The 12,628-nt window shown below is 46.0% G+C and overlaps 1 protein-coding gene across 3 annotated transcripts in view; it reads right to left on the reverse strand.

Moving 5' to 3' along the window:
• The window catches only part of nrp2a (neuropilin 2a), a 60,369-nt gene that overhangs the window by 29,371 nt on the left and 18,370 nt on the right, over window positions 1–12,628 (reverse strand). For all 3 annotated transcript variants that reach the window (XM_035677550.1, XM_035677549.1, XM_035677551.1), the window contains exons 3-6: window positions 11,245–11,426; window positions 3,233–3,463; window positions 1,594–1,749; window positions 837–1,006 (exon numbers count right to left, since the gene is read on the reverse strand). In XM_035677550.1, the coding sequence (XP_035533443.1) occupies window positions 837–1,006; window positions 1,594–1,749; window positions 3,233–3,463; window positions 11,245–11,426 (739 nt within the window). The remainder of the gene's footprint in view (window positions 1–836; window positions 1,007–1,593; window positions 1,750–3,232; window positions 3,464–11,244; window positions 11,427–12,628) is intronic.

The raw sequence follows: 12,628 nt of genomic DNA on the forward strand, positions 1-12,628 counted from the left end.
GTCAAACTCTGCACATACATCATTCTGCACAGTGAAGATCAAACATCACACTGTAGGAACAAGGAGAGAAATGAAGAATTTGGAGCGGAGGGGGACTTTAATAAGTCAATAGAACAGATTAGAACAGAATACAGTAACGTGCATAGATGGCTATAGGGATTTATGGTGGTCGGACTGATGTAGATAACACAGACGGACCAGCTGCTGTATCTATCTGTCACACTGACAGCAGGGGATGGACACCGACTGTGGCCTACTGCTGAGGGAGCTTAGGTGCTGTGTGTGTGTGTGTGTGTGTGTGTGTGTGTGTGTGTCTCTGCATTATCGTGTGTAAAGGGGGAGGAAGGCTGGAGGCAAAGATCAATGGCGTAGTGTTCGGATGCATTCCTGAAGAACACCTTCATCAATCACGGTGGCTTCTCGCCGCTCTCCTCCAGCGCTCCTGTGTGTGTCTGTGCATGCAGACGTGCAGGCCCGTGCGCTCAAGACAGGAAAGATTGAGAGCGCAGAAGCACTTCCTTATCATCAGTTTACAGTTCCTCCATTTCCTTTTAGCGCGTGTGTGTCCCGCTGTATGTCCTCACTGTATACGAGATGATGCTGCCCGTCTTCTCCTCTATACTTGTACCACTGAGACAAATTCTCTACATTAATTGTGTGATGCTGATTCAGATCTCGTGTGGTTTTTATGGTCAGTTCACAGTTGGAATTAATAGAATTTGTGTGTGTGTGTTTTTCTTTGATACCACTTTAAATTAGAAGTCACACAGTAATTAAACCTTCCGCGTTTAAAGGTCATAACTTCTTTAGTAAGTAGGAAGGAAGTAAAGCCGGACCTGTATATACTCCTTGTTGCTGTCCTCTGAAGGCGTCCAGGCGTTGTCATCGTTGTTGAGGCGGGCCTGGCGCGGCAACCAGCGGTTGTCGTAGAAGGTTGTGGAAGCGGAGATCTGATCGTCGCTAATCTTCCCCGACTCCATGCCAAGTGCCATGCTGCAGTGGAACGCTGATGGGAGGGAGAGAGGAGGAAGTGGAGGGAGATGAAGAGATTAAACTGTACTTTTGTTGACGTGGCTTTGCAGCAGAGGTGGAAAATTAACTGCAAGTAAAGGAAAAGTGGAAGATGACAGATGCAAGAAAAATGTATTTAAGAGACTGAAAGGGAAGATCTAAGCTACGTATTATAGAGCTTGAAGACAGAAGACGAAAAGGTAAATTCAGACAGAGAAAGGCCAAAGGGAGACAGAAAGCAGCCCAACAGGTGAGCAGAGGTAAATTGAGGTGAAGTTAATTTAGATTCTAAAAGAAAAAAGCATGAGTCTGCTTCTGAGAAACTGCGGTTCTCTTAGGAGGGAGCAAAATAGGCTGAGAGGGGCGAGAGAGAGAGAGAGATTGAAATAGCATTAAAGTAGGCAAAGCAGAAAAGATCGAGAGGGTAAGAGGAGTGTAAGATGAAGAAAGAAAGATGAGTGTCAGCAGAGAAGATGACTGTTGAAAGAGAGAAAATAGAGGTGGGAATAAAAACGGGTAAACAAACCGACACAGAGAGCGCTTACACACACACACACACGCTTAAAGTTATCTGGCACTCACAGTCGCTGACTTCTTTGTGCGTCATGTTGTATCGGGCGGAGAAGCCATCTTTGGCCACCGCCATGTCGGTGTGGAAGGAGAGGGAAAGCAGGCCGGAGGACGACTGGATCTCTGGCGGGATCTTTGTCCCGCAGTACCGGCCGATCAGAGGAGCCACTGCAGACACACAGAAGTGTTAATACTTTAAACAGTTTCATTCAAGCAGCTTTCAAGGTGATATTGCAATAAAAGCCCCTTTAAAACATGTAAAAAGTAAGAAGATGATGCTTCTATTTCTACCAACTGAGTAGCATCTGGTTGTGTTTTGAAATGTTTTTGCAGCATCTTTGAGAACAAACAAAAGTTCATCCTTTCCATTTAAAATAAAAAAAAGGAATCCAGCACCGCTGCAGAGACAGGTTTCCAGTGGCCATGCTGCTTCTGTAAGTGTTGTCTAATGAGTCGCAGCATGCACCCCCCACCCCCATCTTCCTTCCTCCCATCATTCCTCTCCTCTCTCTTTTCTCTCCTGTCCATCCCTCCATCTGCCATGTGTGTCTCAGCCAGGGCCCAGCAGGGGGACTGGAATCCCTGTCTTAATGCAAGCTGCACTGGGATCAGCTGCAGACACACACACACACACACCAGCGAGGATTACAATAGTCTCAAGAGTAGCTCCTGAACCAGACACCGAAATTTTTCACCCTTCCGTCTCCCGTTCCTCTTTCATGCCCGAGGACTCGGCTCGCTAGAACTGGGTTACACTTTAATTTCCTCCCTAATTCTCAACTTTAAATGGTATAAATTGTTTTTAGCTATCAAAGCTCCCAAATTCGAGGCTATAATTGGAATTTTAAATCCACTTGGATCCCTTTTTAGCAACTGAAAATAGAATAATTAGAGCAAATCCTCAGTTCTGCTTCGTGTTTTAAAAAAAGGGGGGGGGTAAGAAAGAGAGACGGGGAGAAAGTCCGCATGAGAGAGGCTGGAAGTGAACCACTCACCACTACTGCTAATGTGGTTTTCATCAGCGCTACAGCAACTAACATTACCCGGCCTATGGCGGTCACTATCAAAGCCCTCGATAACATCCTCAAGTGTTTTTTCCTCGCCACTTCCTGATCTCGGTTGAAAGGCCACTTTCGCAAACACTCGGCACCTCCTATTGGATACAAACAGATACTCATCGTGGCCGTCACTCTCACTCGCCCGGGGGGAGGAAGGAAGCGTTAGGTGATAAGGAGGGAGGACAGGGAGGATAGGAAGAGGGTGATGAAGGGTGTTATTATGGAGAGGGAAAAGGGGCATGGGAAAGGGCTGCTCCTTAGGGGTGTCCAGGCACTTACAGCTCCCCGTGTGAAATAATGTTTCCTCTATGTAATGTGAAGGAATGTAAGGCAAGGCTGCTTACATCAAAGACGGCGACGGCTGCTCGGGAAATTGAAGACTGGTATGTAAATTTCTGTGTGAGAATGTGGGGGACTGCACGAGTGTGTGTGAGTTAACCTTTAGAACCCAGAAACATCGATTTGCTAAGCATGTGTGTCTCCATGCACCTTGATAAGTGAGTGTGTAAGGATTCTCTCCAATGTGTGCAGGCTTGTGTTGTTCACCATGAGCGTGTGTGTGTGTGTGTGTGTGTTTGTGTGTGCGCTCTCACCTTGGGGCAGGCCATCCCACACGTCCAGCCAGTCGTACTTGCAGTCGCCCTCTCCCACCAGCAGGGGATCGTTCTCCAGGTCAAAGGTGAGGAACGTGAGGGTGATGTCCATGTGGGGCGGGGCGATGATCATATAGGAGCACTCCAGGTTATGCGGGTACTTATCCGGGAACCCCGGGGACTCGATCATGCCGGAGGAGCTGGTGAAATTGCGGAAGCAGAACTCTGACCCTGTGTGGATGCAAGGATGAGAGGATGTTTAGGGAGGAATAAGCAAACGGTCACATTAGGAGAAGATGCAGGCGTGAGCAATCGATCACGCGGTGGATATCTCATCTGACTTGCAGAGGGTGTTTCAGAGAGTCGTTCATCACTGACAGCAAGGCCGGAATATACAGTAGCCGGGGCGACGAGGCACACAAACACACACGGTTTATGATTACAGATGGAGGAGAAAACACACAGTGAGCAAATGTTCAAATGGGCGTGTCTAACATTACGATGTGTGCGATTTGAGCAGGCTAATGGCTCTGTTTGTCAGTCCCTCCCATTGCAATTTTTGACACAATAAGTAACATTTTTAATCACTTGTGTTAAAAAACAATTAAAAAATGTGACAAATATGTGATAAAATACAAACTACACTTCTGGAAAAATTGATGGCGTTATTGTGGCCTTAAAAGACCCAATCCTCATACCTTTAAGGTTACATAATGTGACATATATAATGATACACTCTTATGCGGGGCTAAAGAGGGGAGTAGACTGACCCCTGCTCTATTCCCTGCTCTATTTTATATATTCAAAACACTCTCTGTCTGTCTGTCTGTCTGTTTCGTCTCTCTCTCTCTCTCACACTCACAAACACACACACACACGCACACAGAGTCACACACACCGCAAACGTTGTGTAATGGTTCTAAGTGGGCCCTTTGCGGTGGCTTCTCATTAGCCATGCAGATTTATGCGCCCTGGGCAGCTCACCTTGAGCTGCGGCAGCTGTGTGGCTCAGATCATCTACCCATCAGCCACTGCTCCGCAGGCCCGCTGGGGAGCCTGAGTCACGGCCGAGTGTTTATGGACCGGCACATCAATGAGGACGGCAGAAAGAGCTGACGGTCCAGCACACGCACACAGACAGGCGACTCTGCACAAATGTCACACACTCAGTCTCATTCACAAACCCTGGCTATTTTCTGAGTCTATCCATTCTCCTTGAACATTTCTATCTTTATATCTAGGCTATAAACAGTCGGGTCTGTTTAGTTGTGTGCCTCAATCTATTTTTGTGCTTGCCAGAAGGGCAAATATCTTCATGTGATAATGTTGCTAAGAGACTGCAAGATTTTCATTAGATCTTTGTTTAACTGCACATGTCAGTAATGCCTGCGGTTGTGACCTTTCTAAACCGACTGATGGCACTTAAATCACTGCTCCTCTCGTGGCTATTTACAAGTGCACTTGCAGTGGACGTTTGTTTTTTACAGCTTCTCTCTCCAGTTGAAATTTCTTGCGCAAGGCTAACACATTTCTACTTTGCCAAGGCGCTCACAACTGGCAAGCGTATAACTAGCATAAGGAAACGAGTCTGTTCTCGCAGTATTTTCCCATCATTGAGAAGCAGATAGGGAGGTCAGGTTGAGGAGACTCAGGGGATAAGCTTCTGGTGGATTTCAAATCTGGGAAAAAATGGGGTTGCATCGAGCAGTGCTGCACTGTGTCAGAGAGCTGCCAGGTTTGTTTGATAACCAGATACATTTTCATAAAAGCAGTGTTTAGGAGCGCAGACATGTTAACAGCACATTCCTTATGCAGCATTCCTCCAAGGCACCAGTCCTTATTATCAAGCAGCCCTATAAAAGCAGAGAGGTCGACTGGCTGCTCGAGCCCTCCCCTGTCTACACTTGGTTAATGGCAGAGAGCTGACCCCAATCAGCACGGAGAGAAGGGAAAAACCTCAAGAGACACACACTCTGTGTCTCTCTCGCTTTGTTTGTCCTGTTCTCTAGCCTCTCTTCGTTTTGTGTTTTTCTCGCCTTTTCCTCCTTTTTTTGCTCTATTTTGAAACCAATTATCATTCTCTCGCTCCTTGAGTCGTATTTACAACATATGTACCTGTCTGCCTGTCGACCTGTTTTGCATGCATGTGCTGAAAACGTTGACACAAACGTACAAATTTCCACTCTTGCGTCGACTCCCACGCACACACTGTGACATCAAAACACCCGTGTATCATCTGGTTTCATGCTAGGAGCCTGGCTGCCTTCACAAACACACATACACAGAACTAGGCATGCTGAAATATGACTGTAATTTACAGCAAGCTACCGGCGCTATCTCCCTTTCCACTCAACTACTGACCTCAACTCTCTGTGCTAAGCGTGTTTTTGTGTGTGCGTGCCTATGGTTGCCGTGTGTGAGCGAACAGCGTAAATTGGAGTAAATGTGAATGCTATGAATCCAATAAAGCAGTAAGATGCATGCGATAGTAATGTGTTTACAATGGAATAGTAAATGAACTATGCAGTATGCATGAGCCGTATGTGAGTGCGTGCCTTTGCATGTCTCTCCTAACATGTGTATTTTTTGCCGCTGGCATGTTTGTATCTCTGTATGAGTCTCCTGCGCGTGTGTCTGAAGGTGTGTGTGACAGCTTCACAGCATGTGTGAGACCCAGTAACACACTGGCCTTGTTTCTTACTGGGTCACAGTGCAGCAGTCTGCAGTGCTACTGTCGAAAAAACTTCAATCTGAGCACAGCTTGACTCCATCGCCTCCAAACACACCACTCCGTATTTTTTTTTTCTGTGTGTTTTACACTTGGTGTGCCTGAAACAGTCGCTTCAAACACTCCACACTGCCATGTGCCAGCACTGTGTGCGTGCACGTGTTCGTACACTTGCGTGTGGACCCTTCGCAGTGTTCACGTATGCATGAGTACCTTTTATTTTCGTTAGCGCTCATTAGTTCACAGAATATGAACATGCCAAAAACAAGTTCCCCTTTCTACTCCCATCCGTCACCCCTCGGCCCATGTCTTATGCACACACTGCGTGCACACACTCACACATGCTTGCCTTACGAAGGCCCCCGGTTGGTGCTTGCATCGCACCAGGAGCTGCCATTTGGCAAGAGCTGTTTGCTGGCAAGGAGGGAGAGGTCATGGTGTGAGTGTGTATGTGTGTGTGACGAAGGGAGGGGGGGGTTAGCGGGTGAGTTGCTGGGTAGAAACCACTCGACTCTTGCACATGAGTGCCTGATGTAGTAGTGGCTCCACATGTTGTGTCAGGGCAACCCCCATCCCCTCCTCCTTCTCCTCCTCTTCCTCTCCCATCCTCCCCTCCGTTCCCTGTCTTCTCAGCAGCGACACGCAGAGTCTGTGTTCATTCGCTCTTTTAACTCTCTGTCTCGTCTGGCGTCGCCCTGCTCCTCAGCACGCAAAAACCCTTGCTGAGGGCTCACCTCTGCGTTTTGTGAGTGTCTGCCGCACATCAAAACCACCTCACCCTCCGCTCTCTACCTGCCTGTCTCCTTCTGACATACATCTACTCCTCGTACGCACGCAGATCTCTCATGTAACCCCTGCTTGAGCTCAGTTCAGGATTTCATTGAAGAAAATCTCTCCCGGGGCATTCTGATGAGATGTGTGCCTATGCGTGCGTGAATGTGTGGCGCAAGGGGCGTGCTACACTAGGGGGAGTTGGGGTGGAAAAACCCACAATAACAACAACAACAACATCGCGAACAAGAGGAAGACCCAAGAAAAGAAAAACAACATTCTTGGCGTGCCATGGCTCGACACTTTTATAGACCCAGAGAGATATTCTGCATCAGTCTGAAGCAGCTTTATATAGAGAGGAATGCTCCTTCTATGTCACGTATCATGCTGATGCCTCTCTTATGTGTTATGGAATGGAATGCCATCATCAGGTTTTTTTAATCTCGAGCAAAACGCCTCCTGCTGTTCGTGATCAAAGTGTTTGTGCAGCTCTCGATTTCCTGAGTCTTCCTCACGAGGATGCTGATGATGCCTTATTATTTAATTTTAGGGCGCGTTCTCTTTACTTGCTGATCACTTCTCTTTGTGCTCATCCAGTTTATTTATTCATGATTTGAATTTACCTTTGCCAGTTAATTACTTGAGTGTAATTCCAGTGTTTGGGATGAAGGGGGGGGATTTCAGAAGTAAACACCACATGGCAAACAGCCATACAGTAACAGTAACCAGTGACTCAAGGGTCGGCATCCAATCAGCGTGATAGCATCAGAAATACACACAGGGCCAATGTTATGACTGGCACTTGGGAGGGGGGTCCTGCCTTAGGCTGTGCTCCCGCCATGACCCCACAGATGCCACGGCAGCGGTCACGGAGGGGACCTGACAGCCCCGGGGTCGCTCTTGGCCCTGTCTTAACTCGGGATTGGCTGCGACGTTATCTGGCCCCGCTGCGCTAGTGGTGGGCTTTGGGGAAGTGGGAAAAAGGGGGCTTTGCTGGAAAGTCTTCCCCCTGTAGCCGTGGTAACAGCATCAGTGACACGTGATCTAAATGTATGAGGGATGGATGGGGGCATGGGGGGGTGGTGGTAGTCGGGGCTGAATAAAGGGTTAAAGCATGCATGAGTAGGAGTAAAGTAGGCCACAACAATAAAGGGGAGGAGGGCGGTCGTGCACTTTCACTGTACAACAGGATTAAGGCATAAGTGACTGTATGGGGGGGTGGGTAGGTAGAAGGATGTTGTTTCGATCACCCTGTCTCCCCTCAGGAGGTGTACAGAAGGGTGGAGGGGTATCAGGGTGGATGTAGAGTCAAAGGTCGACTCCTTCTCCTCCTTGCTGGAAATAATTAGCTTTCACTGCACTGTACCCCATTACACACACACACACACACACGTTGACACAAACAGATTGCTTGTCCAATTCAAAATCCCCTAGAGTTGTTAACAGTCATCGCTTATGTAATAGGGTTGAATGAGCAAAACAAAAACAAGCTGCGGTATCATTAGTTCATACTACAAGATATGCCTCTCTCTCTCTCTCTCTCTCTCTCTCTCTCTCTCTCTCACTCACACACACACACACACACACACACGGCACCAGACACACACTGTCTGACTTCTAGACACAGTGTGGTGGGGTCAGCCTGGACTGTGAGCTGTACTGTCTGTTTAAGGTGGGAAGGAAGCCGAACAGAGACACACACATCTCCCAGCTTTGTGCTGAGATTTCTATCTCTGCCAGGACGCACCCTTTAAAAACACATACATACACACACCCACTCATACACAAACCCACACACTGTACACACACTGTACCAAAAATATTCCACCCCAGTGCAATCTAGGATTGCCCCTCACACACTTTCACAGCTTTGATACTGACTTTAAAAGTAGAAAAATAAAATTACTATTATACTATTTTATTTATTATTATTTACTATACTATTTCTAACCAGCTTTGTACTGTCTTACAAAGCTGGTTAGAAATTACAAGTACACAAAAAAGCAACTAAAATCCATTAAGGAGAGTAAAAGTAATGGTGGTGCAATTACTTCCACTCTGGTAAATAAACACATCTCAGCCAGGATCTCTGCATTCCCGTCAGAAGTTGTAAGCTGTGTTTAGTGGAAACCCATGGCCCCGGCCTGCCACGGTAAGACAAACAGCTATGATGAGAGAGCGTGCAGGCGCTGGAAACGCAGTAATTAACACATGGCCTCAATCACGCATCCTGAATACATTTTCACTCTCTGACTCACTCCTCCTTTGTCGGTCTGTCTCCCTTCACCCCAATCATTTCCCCACCGTGTGTCTCCGTTCATCTGTCTTTCTACCTCTCCCGCTCGCAAACACACACGTGCATCTATCATTCCACCTCCACATACGTATAGACAGACAGAATCTCGCACAACAAGCCCAGTGGAACCACCCACACATGCAGCGAGCAGACACCTACATGTGCTCTCGCAGTGACACAATCTCTTATACCCCCTGAATTTATACCAGGATCTTGTTAAAGCCATGGCAACCGCATCCCCCATCCACCAGCCTTCAATCCATCCAGTGTGTGTGTGTGAGACAGATGCAATCTACACTATTACATTGTCAGGGTTCGAGCTGGTGGCCTTGGTAACCGAGCTGAACGTTAAATCTGGGTCACATTCATTTGACACAAAAGCAGAGATATTTTTCAAAGATGGGAGGTGATAACTCAATGCATTCTTTCTGTTGGATGAATGCTCATTTGTGCTCCATTAACCAGCCTTTCTACACTGGCTTTCAATTAACTTCTTGTTTTTCTATCAAGATACATTTCCAGTTCTACTAAATGAACTGCGGCCTGCTATAGAGTGCTGCAAAATGCTGCAAAGACAATCAGCTGGTAACTCACTTGAACATAAATCTTTTAACTGCCTCAAGGCCACCTGCCCATTTCACCTCTCCGGCATCTACTATACACACACGCACCTCACCACCGCCACCAGAACAAATATACCTTCCACTGCAACCTCACCTGCAAACTCGCACTTCACCCCGTGCACTTCAGCAACCTCGGGAAAATTCCATTTCGCCACACACTCATCCCCATCAATCTTGCCTCCGCCTCTACCCATAAACCTTTAACCTTAAGTCCAACTCCAAGTTGCCTCGGAGCTCTCTCCATCATCCCCCCGCCGCCTCACGCAACCACCGAGGCCTCCTCGTCTTCCCAAAGGAAGCGGATCCTGCTCCAATTAAGGGAGCATTCCTCACATGCTTCCAGGCGGCTTGAAAGAAGTAGTTTTCCCCCCCGCCTCCCTCTGTCTTTGACTTTTGTTTACATGCCCGGTTGCCTCTGCTGATGGTAATTGTTGTGAGAGAGTCGGGGTGAATGATCACAGGTTTCTGGCCATTGATGTGTGGCAAAAAAGTGGCACATTGATGGAATCATTAACTTAAGTGTTAATGTACAGCAGAGCCTTCCCGTTATCTGGAACTCATGTTTCCCACAGGAAAGGTCTTTGAATGCTCGTAGACATTGAAATAAATTACACGCAATGAGCAGCGGACCCTGGCTAACGGTCAGTAACTGAGTAGCTGTAGCACTTTTAGTGGGATTTTGTCCATATGGTAAAAATAAGCTACAGGAATCAACCATTAATCAGCTACTATCGTTTGTATTCCAAACTGCATATCAGCATAATGTAAAACAGTCAAGATCAAACAGTCAAGAAAAGATCTATACACTCTGTTCCATGCTGAATATTTTTATTTTATCTAACTTAATATTGAGCTTGAATCTTATTTTTATTATTTGACCAAAAAGGGAAGTTCACCCTCAATTGTTTCTGGACTTGTTAATTAAAATAGAGAAAATATAAACAGATCACTCTATTGTATTGAGTAAATGCCACTTAAAAGTTTGTCAGAATTAACTTTAAAATAACAGTTAACATATCAATAATCATATTGTAGGTCAGATCCTGTGGTGTGTCTCTATGCACTCTACTCTACTGAAAATCTATACTCAAGTAAAAGTACAATTCCTCCCATTAAAAAGGACTCAAGTAAAATTTAACATGACCATTTGAAAAATCTACTATAGTAAAAACAAAAATTCATTGTGCAAAATAATGAAAAAAGACTGTATTTATCAGAACACCAAAGATTGTTACATATGAAAAATTAACATAGCTAACTACATTTTCATCTACAGTATGTGCAACTTACTTCAATGTGGCTGCGGAGGTTAGAAGAGGAGTTTAAAAGCAGAGATCTTAGTGTTTTTTGGGAAGCACAGCAAGCACTTCATCATGTAACTGTTGTCTTTTTTAGGTTTTGGTATAAAAAAAAAGTGTCCAGATGTGGATTCTGGAAGTGGCCTCATGTTCTGGGTTTTGCCCTGTCACCATTACATCATGGTCAACAGACAGGTGGTGTTATTTTTCTTCCAGGGAGGTTGTGGCTCAGAAATAGACTTAATAAAGAGCAGAAATAGTTTCAAAAAAGAAAAGTGTCCAATCCAGTTCCTCACCTGTTTTGAAGATCTCGTAGCGCAGCGAGAAGCCCGCCCCTTGGTGGGCGTAGTCTGAGACGAATCTGATCTGTAGGGAGGGTCCAGACGAGATGATGGGTGCTGGGGCGATGTTGCTGCAGTGTCGACCCAGAACATCTGCGGTTTCCGAAGTCCCATCACGGATCTCGATGAAGTCATACCTGAGCCACGAAAAAAAAAAAACGGGGAAAAAAAACAAAGAAATTGGTTATTTCCTGCTTTAAAATGTTTTCACACAAGCAGCCCTCAGAAAACGATCCTAACATTCAGTTTGCATTGAGCTTAATGCAGCAGGAAGGGATTAAGGGAGGTAAAGAGATAAAAGGATAGCAGCGGAGGGTAGATAAACATAGATAGATAGTTATGGGGTTATGCAACAAGCTAAGCTAATAAAAACCAGACAGGTGTGGACCTATTTATCATCAGAGTTCAGCCTCCGGACAGAATACACAGTGTCCAAGCAAAGCATTTAGGAACACAACACAACATGAAAACACAGGGAAATATATCTGCCACAGACTTGGCTCTCAGTCAAAACATTTCCACCTTACGTGTGCTCTTTACCCTCAGCTGCATTCAATAAATTTAGCTCTTACGACCTAGTTTTGCTCGGGACAACAAACTCAGATCCCTTTTACATCAGCTCGGGGCGAGATATCCCCAAATCACTGAATCTTTGGATCACAGGAAAGGAAAACAGAGGGAGGGCTGCCTTTCAAACAGAGCATAGTTGAGCAAGTGAATGCAATCTTAAGGTGAAGATGCAGGCAAATAAGACAGCTGGATGGATTCATTAATAAGATGTGTAAAAATAGGTAGAGAGAAGCTCATTAAAAAATAAAGAGGCAATGGCTTGAGGAGAGGAAAGGTGAGGACATCAGCAGCATGGGGGGGGCTGAGATGTGAAGACACCTCACTTTTTAGCTTCCACATGCTTGAGCACTCAGCTCATTATGACCTCTGACTAGCCAACTGACCCTGAACGATAAAAGCAAATTCTTAACTGTCAGGTCAGCGTGTGTGTGTGTATGTGTGCTTTTATGTGTGTGTGAGAGAGAGAGCCCACCTGGCTGATCCAGAATTAGCTCGTAGCACTGTGTGTCATTCCTCTAACATTATTAGACACATGCACCAGCACACAGGCGACACACACTTAACTGTCTGTGGTTGATGTTTCATTTACCATTTTAGCAATGCCAGATGGGCGGGGTTTACCGCATCAGGACAAATGAGTCGATCACAGAAAATTTGCACTTCTTTTGTGCGCATGCAGGGTCAAACGGGTTATAATTCATCTTCCACGCTGACTACAAACATTAATGTTGCTATGTTTCCAGTCTGCTGTGCATTTGTACTTCTTCCT

The sequence above is a fragment of the Morone saxatilis genome, unplaced genomic scaffold (genome assembly GCF_004916995.1).
Source record: "Morone saxatilis isolate NCDOM2014 unplaced genomic scaffold, NCSU_SB_2.0 Contig6, whole genome shotgun sequence".
Classification (NCBI taxonomy): domain Eukaryota; kingdom Metazoa; phylum Chordata; class Actinopteri; family Moronidae; genus Morone; species Morone saxatilis.